The 16,110-nt window shown below is 41.6% G+C and overlaps 1 protein-coding gene across 6 annotated transcripts in view; it reads right to left on the bottom strand.

The window, feature by feature from the left end:
- The window catches only part of KAT6B (lysine acetyltransferase 6B), an 87,117-nt gene that overhangs the window by 5,016 nt on the left and 65,991 nt on the right, over positions 1 to 16,110 (bottom strand). For all 6 annotated transcript variants that reach the window (XM_081864175.1, XM_081864178.1, XM_081864180.1 and 3 more), the window contains 4 exons: positions 10,339 to 10,570; positions 9,035 to 9,194; positions 6,875 to 7,183; positions 5,063 to 5,363 (listed from right to left, as the gene is read on the bottom strand). In XM_081864175.1, coding sequence (XP_081720301.1) covers positions 5,063 to 5,363; positions 6,875 to 7,183; positions 9,035 to 9,194; positions 10,339 to 10,570 — 1,002 coding nt within the window. The remainder of the gene's footprint in view (positions 1 to 5,062; positions 5,364 to 6,874; positions 7,184 to 9,034; positions 9,195 to 10,338; positions 10,571 to 16,110) is intronic.

The raw sequence follows: 16,110 nt of genomic DNA, 5'->3' as shown, positions 1-16,110 counted from the left end.
GGGGAAGCAGCATCCTGCTGGTGGCAGAAACAGGAGGAGGCAGAGGAGGAGACGCTGGCCATTGAAGCTGCGTGGTCACTACATTCGGCTCCGCCCCAGCTCCTCCTGACGTCAGGACATTGTGCCATGCACGACACTGTCCCCCCAATCACCCTCACAAGATGGCACCTCTTTGTGACATAGAGTCACATTCTACTTTTGAGCACAGAATACATGTTGGAAAATGGAAGATAAAGAAACATCATCATTGGAAGAATTCCTTGTTTAGAAGCCTGTACCATCCATTGAATGTAATTTATATAAATAAGTTATACTCCTGCGGGCGACCTCACAAATTCGATACCAATAAACAAGGGAGTGCGCCAAGGATGTATATTGGCTCCCTGTCTATTCAACCTATTCATCAGCGACATGCGAGCATCCCTAGTTAAATCATCTCCAAGTGCACACGCGCCTAGACTTGCGGACTACCGCTGCCCACTCCTTTTATATGCGGACGACGCGGTAATTCTATCTTATACACGTGTTGGACTAACCAGAGCTTTGAAGATCTTTGCCACGTATTGTCAACTCAACCAATTAACCATCAACCATGCTAAATCCAAGATTCTGATTTTCTCCAGAAGCCGGAGATTATACGAATGGAACCTTGGTGGAGCAAAAATAGAGCAAGTCCTAAAATTTCAATACCTAGGAGTTATTTTTCAACACAATTTGGGGTGGAAAGCTCAAATTCAACACCTACTTAACAAGGCCAAAACTCTGTCATATGCGCTCCTCCGATTCTTTTTTTCGGATGGAGCTTTGCATGTCCCCTCAGCCCTAAAGGTGTTCAAGGCAAAAGTGGTTGCCGCGCTTGCTTATGCTGCCCCGCTTTGGGCCGTGATGACAGATCTTGCTCCTCTTGAGACACTGCAAAATCAATTCCTGCGTCGGCTCCTAATGCTCCCCCTGTGCGTAAGCAACGCAGCCATGCGACTAGAACTGAAGATCGCATCCTTAGAAACTTGCCTGTGGAAGCAAGTCTTCAATTATTGGTTATCATTGTGGCATAGATTACCAAACCACTACCTTGTCCAATGCTTATGGCGAGATGAATTCTCTAGCCTTTGGTCTAGTAGAATTCATGCCAAACTCCTGAGTTATGGAATCTCTCCTTCAGATTCCCTAAAACTAGACCATATTACTGCTCAAAGACTGATCCGCCAAAGACTGGATGACATCGATCTACAGCGAAATTATATGCTGGGGGGAGGTGTTTGTTCGCCCCAGAACATTGGTATCACTTTAACTTACTGCGTTCCATCATACCTCTCCTCCCTTTCGACTGTTGCCCATAGACTGGCCTTCACCAAAGCGAGGTTTAACGTTTTTCCCTCCAACGTCCTGAGACATAGATTCTCAAAGGGCCAAGCCCCCGCCACGTGCGAATGTGATAAGGAGACGCCGGAGTCGCTCCAGCACATCATGTTCACTTGCCCCCTGTTCAATGTGCCACGGGCAAATTTGTTGGGATCAATCATACAGAAACTAGAGGGTACCCCACCAAAATTCCACCTTGCCCAAATCTTGCAGGATAAGGATACTCATACGACCCTGAATGTGGCAAGGTTCCTGGTCGCTGTCCTTACCCAAAAGCGACGCCAAGGAGCACTACAAGCTAACTAAGGCGTAGTATGCCATTCTATTTTATAGTATTTTATTGTTATTGTGGTGTTTTAGCGGCTGTTTTTTTTTTTTTTCCCCCACGTGCACAAGCTGTTATTTATGTGTTGTTTTTACCTGTATGGGCCTATGGCCGTAATAAATATTGTTTGTTTGTTAAATAAGTTAACTGTTTCTTGAAAGATTTCTACCTCCTGACACATATTTTGCTTCACCAAGTTTGTTCTGTAAAATGAAATCATTTTCTCTGCTTTCCCTCCTAAATATTTAAGTACCAGAGTTTAACCAAAAATTGAGCAGTAGTTACCTTATTGGCCCGAATATAAGCCGCACCTTTAAAATTTGGTAGCTTGGGGGAGGCTTGGGAGTGGCGGGCATGCTGGGCGCCGTTGCCCCGCGCAGCTTTCCTGGGGGTGGGGGAGCCACGCCACTTGGCCGGCAGCGTAACGTCGCGAATATAAGCCGCACTTTTCACGGTTGGAATTTGGGGGGGGGGAGTGCAGCTTATATTCGGACCAATACGGTAGTTAAGGGGGGTTCGCCACACTCAGCTGAAGTGCTTTCTAAATGCCAGCAAATTGTAACAACCATGCAATATAGAACAAACCTCAGCGTCTTCTTATTAGATCCAACATTCAGAGGACAAACTAAACTAGGAATTAAACTGTACAACACCTCAGTTTAAACCTTTCACTTTAATCTATGCTAGCAGTAGACATATCCGCATACACTTGACAAACACAAGGAAGGAGAATGGATCATTTTGCAAAAATTCACAAAGCTGTCTGGTTTTAGGGAAAAAAACAAGTGTTTGTTTCTTAGAAACATCTTTTTTTAAAAGATACATCTAAATCACTTGACATTTTATCATCCAAAGCTAAGCAATGTTATTCAGCTGAAGTTGAACTATGAGCTTTGAACAGGAACCCTTCAACAAATTTGAGTGCAGAAACCTAGGGCTATAGAACTAAATATTGGCACATCCATCATCAAGTCATAGAACCCAAAGGTTTCTTCATGTGTGACATTTTTCTTTTTTAAATACAATTTCCCTATGGGGAAAATAATGAACAGTACTGCATTATTAAGTGAGGTGTGGAAGTTTGTTTTGCCATGAGTACAGAGATCAGGCATCAGAGCATGGGATGCCTGCTCGTCATACACGCCCTTGCTTGTTTCTACGCATAGTTTATCTCAATGGGGAAAACATCCAATATGTTGTAGCCCTGGTAAGTTGGAGCATCCTTCTCTGACTTGGCACCCTCCAGTTGTTCTGGGTGGAAGCTCCCATTGGCCCCAGCCAGCTGTAAACTTAAGCTGCTGGAAGGTATCAGGCATTTGTGCTTATACTGTACAGTGAACAAAACTTTGCCACATTGTAAAAATGTTCTTTATTTTGATTACCTAAACACTGCAATTGAGAGGCAGCACCCCAACATTCGGTACTGCAGTTCAACAAGTATTTCTTGAGCAGTTTCCCAATGCCTGGTAAGCAGTTCCTGCTAGCATATATATTCTTTATATAACATTGTCTTATTGTTTCCCATCTGGAGTATTTAATCGAGCTAATTTGGAGCATAATGCAATTCTTTTACCAGTAATTACACTGACTTCTCTAAATATTCTGTCTCAAAATATATGTGCTGCTGGAAAAGTCCACAACATATGAATGTACGAACAGAATCTTTGGGAACTTGTTCTTGTTATATGTTGTTTTTTTGAGGGTTAGTATTCCATCTATGTACTATCAATAGCATTCTGCCTCATATATGCTAAAATAGACTTCAAGAAAAAGGACAGCTCTCAAATCTGTAGCTGAAGGCAGAGAGGATAAGCCTGAGCTTGAAGTAGAAGTAATGTGTTGCTATGGGTAGCCTCTCCCCACAAACTACAGACCATGTGCTGAAATGGGCTCCTGAAAGGAGAGGCTCATATCCATGATGATCTGCTGGGAACTGAAAAGCTTAATCTATGGCAAGATGATGCTACCTGATTCACCAATCAAGGCATTCACATGTGCAGAGAGAGACAAGCATGTAGAATAAAAGTGAGCCTCTGAATGTTGCTGGACTCCAACTCCCATCAGCCCCAGCCAGTATGGCCTGTAGTCAGGGACGATGGGAGTCCAGTAGACCAGGTTCCCCACTCCAGTTGTTGTAGCACATGAGGTCCTCCCTGGTGGGACTACAGGAGCTACTGTAAAGGTCTGGAGTGGAATAGGGGCCCAGGGAACGCACTCTATTACACAACCATTTAACTTAACAAAATCCTAGGGACATCTATGCATTGAGAGATCTCTGTGCCTGCATTGCAAACTGCATGATCTTTGGCTGCCTGTACTTGGGGAAGGAGCATCTTCTCTAGGTGACTCCAACTGCCTATGACTACAAGGAACTGGGAAGACACTCTACTGGCTAGGAAACTGCAGTACCAGAGGGTCAAGTCATTTGAGCACACTCCAGAGACCCTAGAATCAAGAGAAAGACTGCCAGTTACCGACTTGTGGGGGCCCTCTACAGGAAGTCCTTCATAACGGCTGCATCACATTCCTCAACGTAGCCCTCTGTTGATGTTTATGGCCCATTCAATTCTATGTGAGCCAATTTGCATGCTTGCTGCATCCCGATTACCTAGACCCTTTAACCTGATTCAGAGCAAGCTGCTGGCATGTGGCTGCTTCTCTCTGTGCTAGCTTTGTAGCTTCTGCTCCCCTGCACATTGGTCTCCCTCCTTCCCTGCCAACTAACTTGTCTGGGGAAAGTAAGGGAACGGGCCAAAGGAAGGCCAAAAAGAAAGCAGAAGAAATCAGCCCACTCCACTGTTGTGCTGAAGAGAGCACTGGAGCAAAAGCACAAGACACAAGCCCTCCTAATGAACATTGGGATAACTGGATGATGATATAAATTATGGTCGGCCAGCCCTACCCAGTGGAGGAGAGAATATTCCAACCTCTCATCCACTGAAGGAAAACTGTTTTATTCTACAGTGGCAGGACCAAGCATTCTTCAATTTGAAAGAAATTTCAAAGGCGTTGGTTACAGAATATGAAAAGGAACCTTACAGATTAAAATGGCTAAATTGCAGTTTAAGGAAAGCGGAGAAAGAAAATTTAAGAAGCTATCCATCATTTCAATAAAAGCAAGACACAGGACCAAGTGTCACTTGTCAAAAGGGCTTCACAGTTTAAATAAGAAGCTGCAAAGTATATGTTAACAAATGGTACCAAAGCTATCGCAAGTCTGATTCCTTTGAACTGATGTGAAAACAGCCTGTGAAAGACAATTGGAAGACTCAATCCTATGCATGTTTATTCAGAAGCAAGTCCCACTGAATTCATTGGGGTTTGCTTCCAGTTCTATGTATACAGAACTGCAGACAAAATCTATTTTGCACTCACCTCTGCATGGAGTATCATTTTGGTAACCGTGATTGTCTTTCTCCTGCTCCTCCTCTTCCAGCTCATTTTCTTCCTTCTCCTCAGACTGACACTGGAACGCTTCTTGAATCCCAGGTTTAGATTCATCGTCTTCCCCATCTATCTCACAAGTGGGCTCCAGCTGTGTCATGGGCTGCTCTTCTTCCAAGTTATCAAAGGGCTCATCCAAAACTTCTGTGGTTTCAGAAATTGTCTCCGTTGTAACACTGCTATTAATCTTTCTGCGTTTACGACCCCTTTTCTTTTTCAAGATGAAAGGTCTCTAAAAATAATGTTAAAAATGTGAAAGTTGGGCAAAGAACCAACATCCCTTCTGCTAAACCAAACAAGTTTTGTGATGTATACTCACGGCAGTCCAGCCTACATGACAGTTCAAACGTCACTGGCTCTGTTCCAGCTAAGTCTTCTACATATATTCCTCTTCACCACATTTAAATCTCAATCTCTGTTATTCACTCAAAAACAGCTCTAATGTGCTTTGGGAGCTGCTGTGAAATGCTAACATCTCCACCAAACACTTTACTGAATAAGAACACCAATACCAGCATATACCACAATGAAGAACAATGTGGACTAAGGCAACACCACCTACTGGTGCCAAAACAATACCAGTTGCCTCAATGCGTATTTATAATCTATTTAACTCTAGCTGCACATACAATTTAGATTACATGGAAATGTAACCTGAATATTCACAGTGAAGTTTCTCTAAATACTGTAAATATTGAAAGCCAACGAAAGCTATGCTAAAGACAGTTATTTTGCTATTTCAAAGTTTATAGTTTAGTGGATATTGAATTAATTTAGGATTATAAACTATTACTGTGTGAGAGCAAGAGACCAAAGGGTAGTTATCTTTGTGTTAATGCCCAATGCAAGAGGTGTGACTATGCACATCAATGTTTTAGCTAGCAAGAAAAAGAGGGAACATGGCCAAGACTAGAAGGTACTTCTTCACACAGGGCTAATTTAGGACTGGGGTGAGACACATAAGAAGCATCCTAATGCTAATACCTAACCTCCTGTTTTTGTGCTCCTGAATTCTACTATGCTGTAGAATAGCATACTGAACCTTGAAAAAAACCAAATATATGATATTTGAATGGCAATAATTACAATTAACACTACAGGCAACCAGCAGAGGGCAATATTTTTATACAGCTCTTGATTTTATTGGTAAAAGTTGAAATGGAAATTATTAAGACAACATACAGGAAAGGCAGGCATGTAAGACAGATAGGGAAATGTAAATGCTTCCACCCCCAAAATCAGATCTGAAAGACCTCAGGTGGAGTTCAATGTTGCACTATTATGATTGCTTAATTAGTGCAAGCACGCCTGCTTGTCAGATGGAACAATCTCCTCTCCTCCAGCCCTCGTGAGTGGATTTAGAGGGTGCTCAGGCTGCATGCAGGAGGGAAGCCCCATTGTGCTAACAGGACTCCTTGAACTGGCCCCTCTAGTAGAGAAAGGAATTTAGGGCTGATCTGGAGAAATTAATCAGCTCGGCTTCTGTGAAATGGGAATTCAGAATCAGATTACAGAATAAAAATGTTGGATCAAAAGAATGGTCAGACTACATTTCTGTTTTGTCCTCAACTCAAGCTGTTGGGCGTGCTTTGTCTTCTGTGAAATAGATTATTGCAAAGAGATTTAGTTACTTATTTAAAACATATGCGTCCCTATGAAGTCCATACCGTGCAAAGTCTTGTTAAGAGTTTTTGGACTGTCATTGTAACAGTGGAGTCTACCCCAATTTAAAAAACAACTGACCTTTCTCTTCACAGCAAGCATCTGAGGCTTTGCCAGCCTTGGAGGAGAATTCTGACGATGCCCATCCACATCCTCCTCTTCTTCCTCCTCCTCCTCTTCCTCCTCCTCCTCCTCCTCTTCCTCCCCACTGCTTTCTTTTGGTAGATCAGTGGACTGCCCTCGCTCTGCTAATACTGTTATATTCTCTGGAGGTCGCAGATACTTGTTTTTAGATTGCACTTTTGCAGGCAATTGCCTATTAGCTCTCGTGGAGAACAGCTCTTGCTCTTCCTTTTCCCAGCAGCTTGCTTGTTCCATCAGTCGCTCAGCCTGAGGGGCAGAGAGGTTAAAATAATGGGTCACCGAAACAGTGCTTAGCTGTTATTCTTTTCGTTCAGCTTTTTAAAAAAAGTTACAATAAATCAACCCTGATTAGTGCTGAAAGCTACCCAAGCAACAGCATCTAGGCCAATTCATCCTAGTGGTTTTTCTAAAACTGGATAATAAATCCCAAAAGACTGCGTTTCATGGGATATTTAGCACTATTAATGAAGCAACAAATTGATTTTAGTTCCTCTAGCACTGCATTACAAGCCCTCTGACATGGATCACGTTGAACAACTTCATAAACACAAAATAATTGATTGACACAATAAGCCTTTGAGCACTGTACCCAACTGGCTCCAGTCCATGAATGTAACAACACTTTAGAAAGGGGTAGGGGGCAGAATAAAAACTATTCCATATTGATCTTTCAGGTTTTTCAGGCTTTATACCCACACTCCAAATTCCAAGGTTTACAACTTCTCTCTCTCAAGCATTTTCCCCCAAACAAATAGATAGTACTGGAGTCCACTAGCTTATACTATTTTACTTCTTGAAATGTGCTATTTTTATAGTTCAGCACCATTTGTGAAACAAGGTACAGAATACTGAGTTTAATTTTGATTATTCCCCTTCCTTTGCTGCTCATATCATGTGTGTCAGAGCCATTCCCCTTCACACCAGATAATACAGTAATGAAAATTCAACACACTTTTCCTCTGTCCTATTGGCTATAATTCTGGGATATACCTTGGCCACTTCATGCCTTGACTACAGCATCCTCCCTCCTTCTGGCCCTTCCTTATCGCATGCCAAACAGCTCACCGTTATACACAACTCTGCTGATAAAATCTTTCGCCACTCTCTTATTATTCAGATTATTAAGACAAGCTTCCCATTCTTTCCCACACCTAGCACTAAATCCTCATCCTTCTCTTCCTGGCCCTTCCTTTTCTACTCTCTTAAAACAAAACTACCCTGCCAATTCTTTGTCCTGCTCCTTCTTGCCTAGAACTCTTTCTTAGAAGATTCACAATGCTAATTCTACATGGTATCGTTCCTCTATCACTCTTTACTCAAGACCCATCTCAAAACTCCCTCCCTCCATGAGGTTTTGGCTTAACCCTTAAGGCCTCCTCCCCAGTTGAAATAAAGCCTCATAATGTGCAATGACATTTGCTCGTATTCATCTTCACAGGTTCATTTCCACTGTCTCTGCCTCACTTCCTCACCATTGTCTAAATTTAGATCTTAAGCTCCTTGGAGTAAAAACTTGTCATTTCCTTATGCTACTATGTAGCACTATCTAGATCAATGGAGCTATATACCGTATTTTTCGTCCCATAGGGCGCACCTGCCCATAGGACGCACCTAGTTTTTTGGGGGGGAAATAAAGGGAAAAAAATTTCCTTTATTTCCCCCCAAAAAAACCAGGTCGGGGAATCCAAACCAGGTCGGGGAACAGCGGGATGGCGGCGCTCCGCCTCCCCGCTGTCCCCCAAGCTTGTGGGCTGCAGGCTGCTGCCCACAAGCCTTGCGGATAGCTTCCTGAAGCGTGAAGAGTGAGAGGGGTCGGTGCACACCGACCCCTCTCGCTCTCCAGGCTTCAGCGAAAGCCTGCATTCGCCCCATAGGACGCACACACATTTCCCCTTCATTTCTGGAGGGGAAAAGTGCCTCCTATAGGGCGAAAAATACGGTAAATAATCCCAAGAGCATGCTGTGCCATTGCCCAGCTTGCCGTATGACCAGCTACGACATCTCCTATCACTTAATATGCTACACCAGTTGTCTTAGACATATCCACTTAAACGTTTAGGATGTACATTAGAAGACTTAGTGTGTGTCCCCTATTACCTCTTTTTCAGCTTCTCTCTCTTCCTCTGAAACTGCTGCATTAGGAACCAAAAGAGGAGTCCACCTCAAGCTTTCTGGATCTACTTCATTCATGCGTGGGTTGGTTTTCAGTTTCTCCATGTGGTTTGAAATCAGTTTCTCCCTTCTAATTACTATAAATCTACAATTGAAACACATCAGATATTCAGAAATATAAAAATGTACACAAAGCAGATGGAAGCATATGTTTAGTTGTAACAAGTTTCGATTTGGGAGCTTGCTTATTAATTAAATGCATATCCACCTTTACATGAGAGTGTGCTCAAGGCAGCTTATGGAAAAGAAGCCATTTATGCCAGTCTATTACTCCCATTAATAAAACAGCCTGATGTCCACAGACAATTAAGATAGCCACAGAATCAAGCATCATAGCATAACTATGCTAGGAAGACAGAATAGGTCAAAACAGGTTACAACAGGTTACTTAGTACAAACAAGCATGAGGTTTGATGAAACACCAATAGAAAAATGAGAAGATGGGGGGTGGGAGGATGGATGAATTGGCAAGATCAGTTCATTCTTTATATATCCACACTGAAAATGGTGGTGCGGAAGGAAGGAAGGAAGGAAGGAAGGAAGGAAGGAAGGAAGGACAGATAGTTGAACTTTCCAGTAAATCTTGTTTCTTTATCTAGAAAACAAGTCTCTCCTTGGGAATGAGGGGCATGTGTGTGCGTGCTGGGAGATAGAGAAACAACTCGTGGATGTCCTACTTTGTTCTGGATTGAAAGATTCTGCATACCTCTTCTCTCAAAGGTGGTTTCCAATGAAGGTCTACCTTGTAATACCTGCTCCATGTAAGGAGGCATGTCCAGATTGGTGCCTGACATATATACTGCTGGGAGGTAAAGACTCTTTCCCAGAAGACGGTGGCAAGCGCTACCCTCTCACTACGTGGGATCGTTATAGGGCACAGATTCCCAAGAAAGAACAGGCTGTGGAAATATATTCCTGCAGTCACCTGACTGCACTGACACTTTTTCGTTTTTGAAAGCCACAATGGCTGAAAGAAACACTATGCTTATGAACAGGCTTTATCTTATCGATACTGTACTCTCTGTCTATGCAGTTCCAATGAAGGAGCCTCTCTGAATCCAGAATGCCCTCCACAGGCACAATTGTGACTGTAAACCCTCATCATATGGGCTTCTCATATACAAAAGGGAGATGAAAAGCTAGCAAAATGTATAATACGGAAGAAGGCAACATGATTGGCAAATGCAATTCAGAAGGTAGCTATTCAAGCAACAATAATGTTTACTGACTTTTCTTCTTTTCTGTCTATCATGCTGTGGTGCTGCAGGGTGGTGGCAATGTCATGGGGACACATTCCCGTTGCTCGGCTCATGCCCTTGATGCTGATCTGTTTCTCATGATGGCAATAGAGATACTCCAAGACGACACTTTTCCAATAGGCTAAGTAGGAGACACGACCTAGATCAGAGAGTGGCTTTTCAGGAGATCCTGCTTGTCCCTCTCTTCTAGAAAGTAAGTAACCTAGCAGAAGAGGTGGAGGCAAAAATCACAAATATGTCACCAATGCAATCAGCCGCAAGTGTTTAGAACCCATCCTTTAAAAAAATAGTCATTCAAAGCAACAGTAAAATGAGTATTCCACAGCAAACAGCAACATAAAATACCATTGGAGAATATTTTTCTCAAGTTTCTCATACCAAAGTACAGTGGAACCTCGGTTTTCGAAAGTAATCCATTCCGCAAGACTGTTTGGCTTCCAAAACGTTCGAAAACTGAGGATCAGTGGCTGGCTGCAAAGTCACGGGGGGGGGGGGATGAAAAACACGCCTCGAAAGCTGTTCAATTTCCAAGGCGCATTCAAAAACGTAAGCAATTACTTCCAGGTTTTGACGTTCGGGTTCCAAATTGTTCAGCTTCTGAGATGCTCGAAAGCCGAGGTTCCACTGTACTGACGAGCGAACTCTTCTTGGCTTGCCTCAAAACTCATTTTTTCCTCAAGCTTTTTTTAAAAAAGCTTATTTAAGAAATGGATGAAGCTCACACATACCCCTTCCTCTGCTACTCCCCATACATGTTCTCAAGCAAAACAGAAGAACACAACCCCTTCACTTTGAGAAAAGAAAAGGAGAGTAACTGGTCACTGGGACAACTCGCTGAAGATTACACACTGGTCTATTTCTAAACGAACGCTATTGCTTTCAAGCATGCTCAGAAATATTGTTTCCTGCCAGGGAGCATGGGATTTGGTCAGTGGCAGTAAGCTTCTGAATACCAGTTGATGGAATCTGCAGGAAGGGTGAATTCTCTTGTACTCAGCTCCTGCTTGTAAGTTTCCCACAGGTATCTGGTTGGCCACTGTGAAAACAGGGCTGTGGACTAGATGGGTCATTTGTCTAATCCAGTAGGATCGTCTTAAATTCTCTTCCTTCCAGATTGAATTGGGAAAGCAGAGGAAACTACAAATCCCATGCTCCCTTCCAAAACATGCCTAGGAAGCCCACATCACCAGCAGGCACTCATCTCTCTTTTCAGAGCTAAGTTTTTCCTTGGAAAGTAACAGTTTAACTGGTAGAGAAGGCTGGCTAGCAGTAGAGTGGAACCTCACTTCAAGCCAGATTAAAATTCAATGGGACCTGGACCAAGATAAAAACGGGATGAGACTTTCTGAATTGGAGGAATTTGTATTTTGAACTCTCCCAACTGGAAATTAGCATCATCATTACACAAAATACATAGGAGGATGTCCTGAACATTGACATCTGAATTTTTATTTTTGACCAGATGGAAAAATAATTTTAGGGAGGGAACTCAACACACACAAAAAACCCTTTTTGGTTTAATTCACATGAACCCTGAAGCTTGCAAGCAGGGCGTCAACAGGGAATCCAAGATAATCCTATTGATCTCTCTGTCCTACATGCTCTTTCTAATGAAATGTAACAAGCAACTGAGAGGTATTAAAATGTATCCATAGCTACAACTATAAAAAACCTGTTTGTTTGTTTGTTTGTTTGTTTACAAAAACATACCTTTACCATCATTTAGTTTCTAAAATCCAAATAAATGATTTATCAAAACAAGGAAGCAGTAATCACAAGTATTTCTCTGAATGTTAATGTCAATATACCTGTTAAAATCTTCAGAATATGAAGAAGCTTAAGGATAAAAACAGAGCAAAGATAATGACATACACACAACACTAACAGGATATTTATCAAATGAACTCTGCTATTAGCACTAACACCAGGCAAGTGTTTTTTTCTATGCAACCATGTTGGAGTATCCAATGAAAGAGCTAATTAATAATTGCAGCTTCCTAGTATTTTAAAGTCTTCATCATGGTGTAGATTAAATCTCTGTACAATTTAGGCATCAAGGTTCTCTTCCCTGTCAACTTCTAATAGTCACTTGACTTTTTGAACTAGGAACTCTTTCTGTATGCACAACGAACATATGTATATACGCAAGGTAAAGCTCAGTTTGTGAACCCATATAGACAGACCCCTTCTCCTGACAAACGGATTTTATTTCAATTTATCAAACAAATCTGATGTTTGAATATGAGTTTGACATCTCTCAGAATGCTGGCTTGTTACACTCAACATTTACATAGCACTTCACATGAATTATTGTGCTGTAATTCTTATAAGCCTGTTAGATAAATCAGCATTATTTTCCCCATATTACAGATGTTGGAATGAGGCTGAGATAGTGGGTTGACTAGGGCAACCAAGTGAGACTCAAATCAGATATTCCCAAATCAGAGATTCCCTCCATCACTTTAGCCACCAAGCTACACTAACTTTCAGCAACATGAAAAAATCTACTACTGGAGATACAACATCATACAGACAACTGATGTGTTCTATATATTTATGGGCTCAAGTTCCTGACTTCTATACAACAAAAATTCAAAGAGCTAATACTTTCAAGACCTATTATATTTTTCTAACATGAGCAACAGCTTGCTAACAGGAGCGTTTATTAAAAATGACACACCGAATGGCAAACTGTTCAAGCTGTTTTCTGGGGAGTCCTGGGGTTCCTTGGAACTTTTGGGGTTCTTCAAAGAAACATTATTTTCAGTAAGAAAGCAAGTATGCCCCCTGCTCCCAATCTTCCCTTCTAGTGCACAGCTCCAGGAAAGCTGGGAGAGTTTGAGGGCACACCCAATTCACATGAGCCAAACGGTGAGGCCCAAGAGGCTTGGTCAGCGCCCTATAATAATAATAATTTATTATTTGTACCCCGCCCATCTGGCTGGGTTTCCCCAGCCACTCTGGGCGGCTTCCACAGAGACAAAAAATATACTAAAATGTCACACATTAAAAACTTCCCTGAACAGGGCTGCCTTAAGATGTCTTCTGAATGTCAGGTAGTTGTTTATCGCTTTGACATCTCTCGGAATCCTCTGCAATGTACAAGGGGTATGTTGCAGAAAAGTCAATGTAGAAAGTGTTCCCTGAAGGTGTAAAGTTTGAACTTTACTGCTTAAAGGATATATAACCTGCTTCAAAATAACTCTGAAATTCTGTAGACTATAAACTGCTACCCAAACTTGCACTCTGGCCTGTAGGATTCTTTTGAACAAAATTCACCACCTTCCTACTTTGGGGCTTGGAGAATTACTATGGACCTATAAAGGAAGGTAGGAGTAGTCTTTCTGAAGCTCACAGTACAACAAAGTACCACAACACTTTGTGACTTTCTGCTCTTACAGAGGAAGGCAGCTTCTTCTCTGGCACTTGCGACTTCACAAATGTCAACCTAAGTACGCGGAAAGCAACAACACATTAACTACAAGGCTCAATTTACTTACAGCATACATTAGTTAATTGGTTGTGTGATTTAAGGTACATCCATTAAGTTAAACTTACCAAAAAGATTCCAAATAATTGATCTAAGTTGCAGGTAAATAAAAAACATTGATCTTGGATGCTCGTGTATTTATCCTGAAGTATCTGAAATAAGTACAACATGTCCCTGTTAAATAGATCACTCCAATGCTGTAATATCCATCTTGTCTAAGCAGTGGATATCCTTAATCCTATAGGATTTCTTGAGAATCTATAGCCTAATTGGAGAATAGCCAAGCCGGCTGTGTTTTAATGAGCACAGTATTATGTCTGCAGCAGACAACTGTTAGATACAATTGCTTGTTACAAGACAAAATGAAGCTGGTGCCTTCTCTTCAAAGGAATATATGGCATTAAACCAAGACTCCCAGGTCTATGTATTTTTAAAGTCTGTAATCAAGCTGTTAGCCAGAGGAACAAACATTTAGCAATCTAGCCCGATCACCTATCTTAATTAGAAAGCTCAATCCAGATCACCATGGAATTCCTAGTTTTGTCATACTAATCTAGCATATGAAAAGGAATTTCATCAAACCAATAGATCAATTAAGCTCTGTACTATCAAAGCTGACAGACTGGGGTGGAGAAGGGAGCTGTGGATCTCAATTTCAGCCATCCGAGATCTCAGACAAAGGCTTCAACCTGTTCTGTCATCCAGAAGGTTTCAATAGTGCAAGAATAAGATCTAGGGCTTCCATGCTCACAAAGCATGCAGTGAACTCCATACCCTCCCATATACTGCATTTCATTTCATTCATCATGTGGATTAGTCAATTAGAAAAGAAAGCACTATGGCTAGAATGGAACAAAATTGAAGAAAACTCATTAATGCAACTATTGTGGACAGCTCAATTTACTATCATTAACTTTTTAATCTGCGATAAAATCCTTCTGGAATCTACATACATACATAAGCAGATAAACAATCCAGACTTTCTGCAAAATACTAACTTAAAAATGGTATATAACATCCAGTTTATTATACTTCAAAACTAGCTAGATATACCCTGCTCTGGCCCATTTCTATTCCCAGGGCTAAAACTATCAAAATATTTGCATACAGCTGTTAAAATTCCCCACATTTCACACAAAAAAGCCTGTATAGAAAAATCAAGTCTCTGGGGGAAATTGCCTAACAGCCCCCATCAGCAGAAGCCCTGGACAAAGACATCTGTTTGCACAATGGATCTTCTACCCCACCCCACCCCCCCAAAAAATTGGTTTGGGTGGGGGGAGCTAGGAGAACCCCTCAGAATAACACAGGGATGGGAAAGGGAGGGGGAATCATCCTCTCTGGCAAGCTGCAATGTTTGTGGGCCATTAGCACCCATTCAATGGGAAAAGCCTCCCTTTATCCAGCATCTGACACATAAACACAACATAACTCTTGATTTCAGTAAGAAACTATTTCCCAGGATCAACCACTAAGATCCTCATTTCTGTTTCCTGTCTTGGAGTAGGGCCAGGAGAGCGGTAGAAGCACAGATAGGCATGTAGGGAAAATGGCTGCATATTTTTAACTGTAAAACAAAAATAGTAGGCCGGTCATTACCTTAAGATTTATAATTGGTAGACGACAACAGCAATTCCAAAAGCATGGCTTCTTTCTTCTCACGTGACAGCCCAACCAGAATAGATAGAAACCTTTGTTGGTTCTGTAACTGCCGATTATCCGGATGAACCAATTAGCCATGTATCTTTAAGAATGACATTCACAGCCCAGTTGGTTCATCAAGGCAATTGTACACTATTCACAAATATCAGCCACCCATGACTGAAAAGTGATTGGCTGCCCTAATGAAACAACTGGATTCAATGTTGTCTTTAAAAAGCAACAAGTTCTTTAAGACCTACATGACAAGGAGTGCCACTGGATCCAAATGTGTTTTGACAACTGCAAAGTTTTATATAAAAACTGAAAAAGTTCTTTAGAAGGGGTGTATATGAATGTTCAGTGTTCATATTGGCTTTTGCAGTACTTTGCAAGAAATTGAGACGCCTATTCATCAAGCATAAGAAAGTATGTCTCCTATTATATTAGGACAATATTTATGATATACATTTTGTAATAAAACAACACATACAACACTCAAGTACAGATCCATGGAAGTGATTTTATTTCTGTGATTAATGAGCTAAGCCATAGTCTGAACCTGGACAAATGAGTTGTAAGCCTTGGTTACAGCTCGTGTTTTGTCTGGAAAG

The sequence above is a fragment of the Podarcis erhardii genome (genome assembly GCF_964252035.2).
Source record: "Podarcis erhardii genome assembly, chromosome: 5".
NCBI lineage: Eukaryota > Metazoa > Chordata > Lepidosauria > Squamata > Lacertidae > Podarcis > Podarcis erhardii.
The sequence above is the reverse complement of the archived record's forward strand: the minus strand, read 5'-3'. Positions and strand labels throughout refer to the sequence as shown.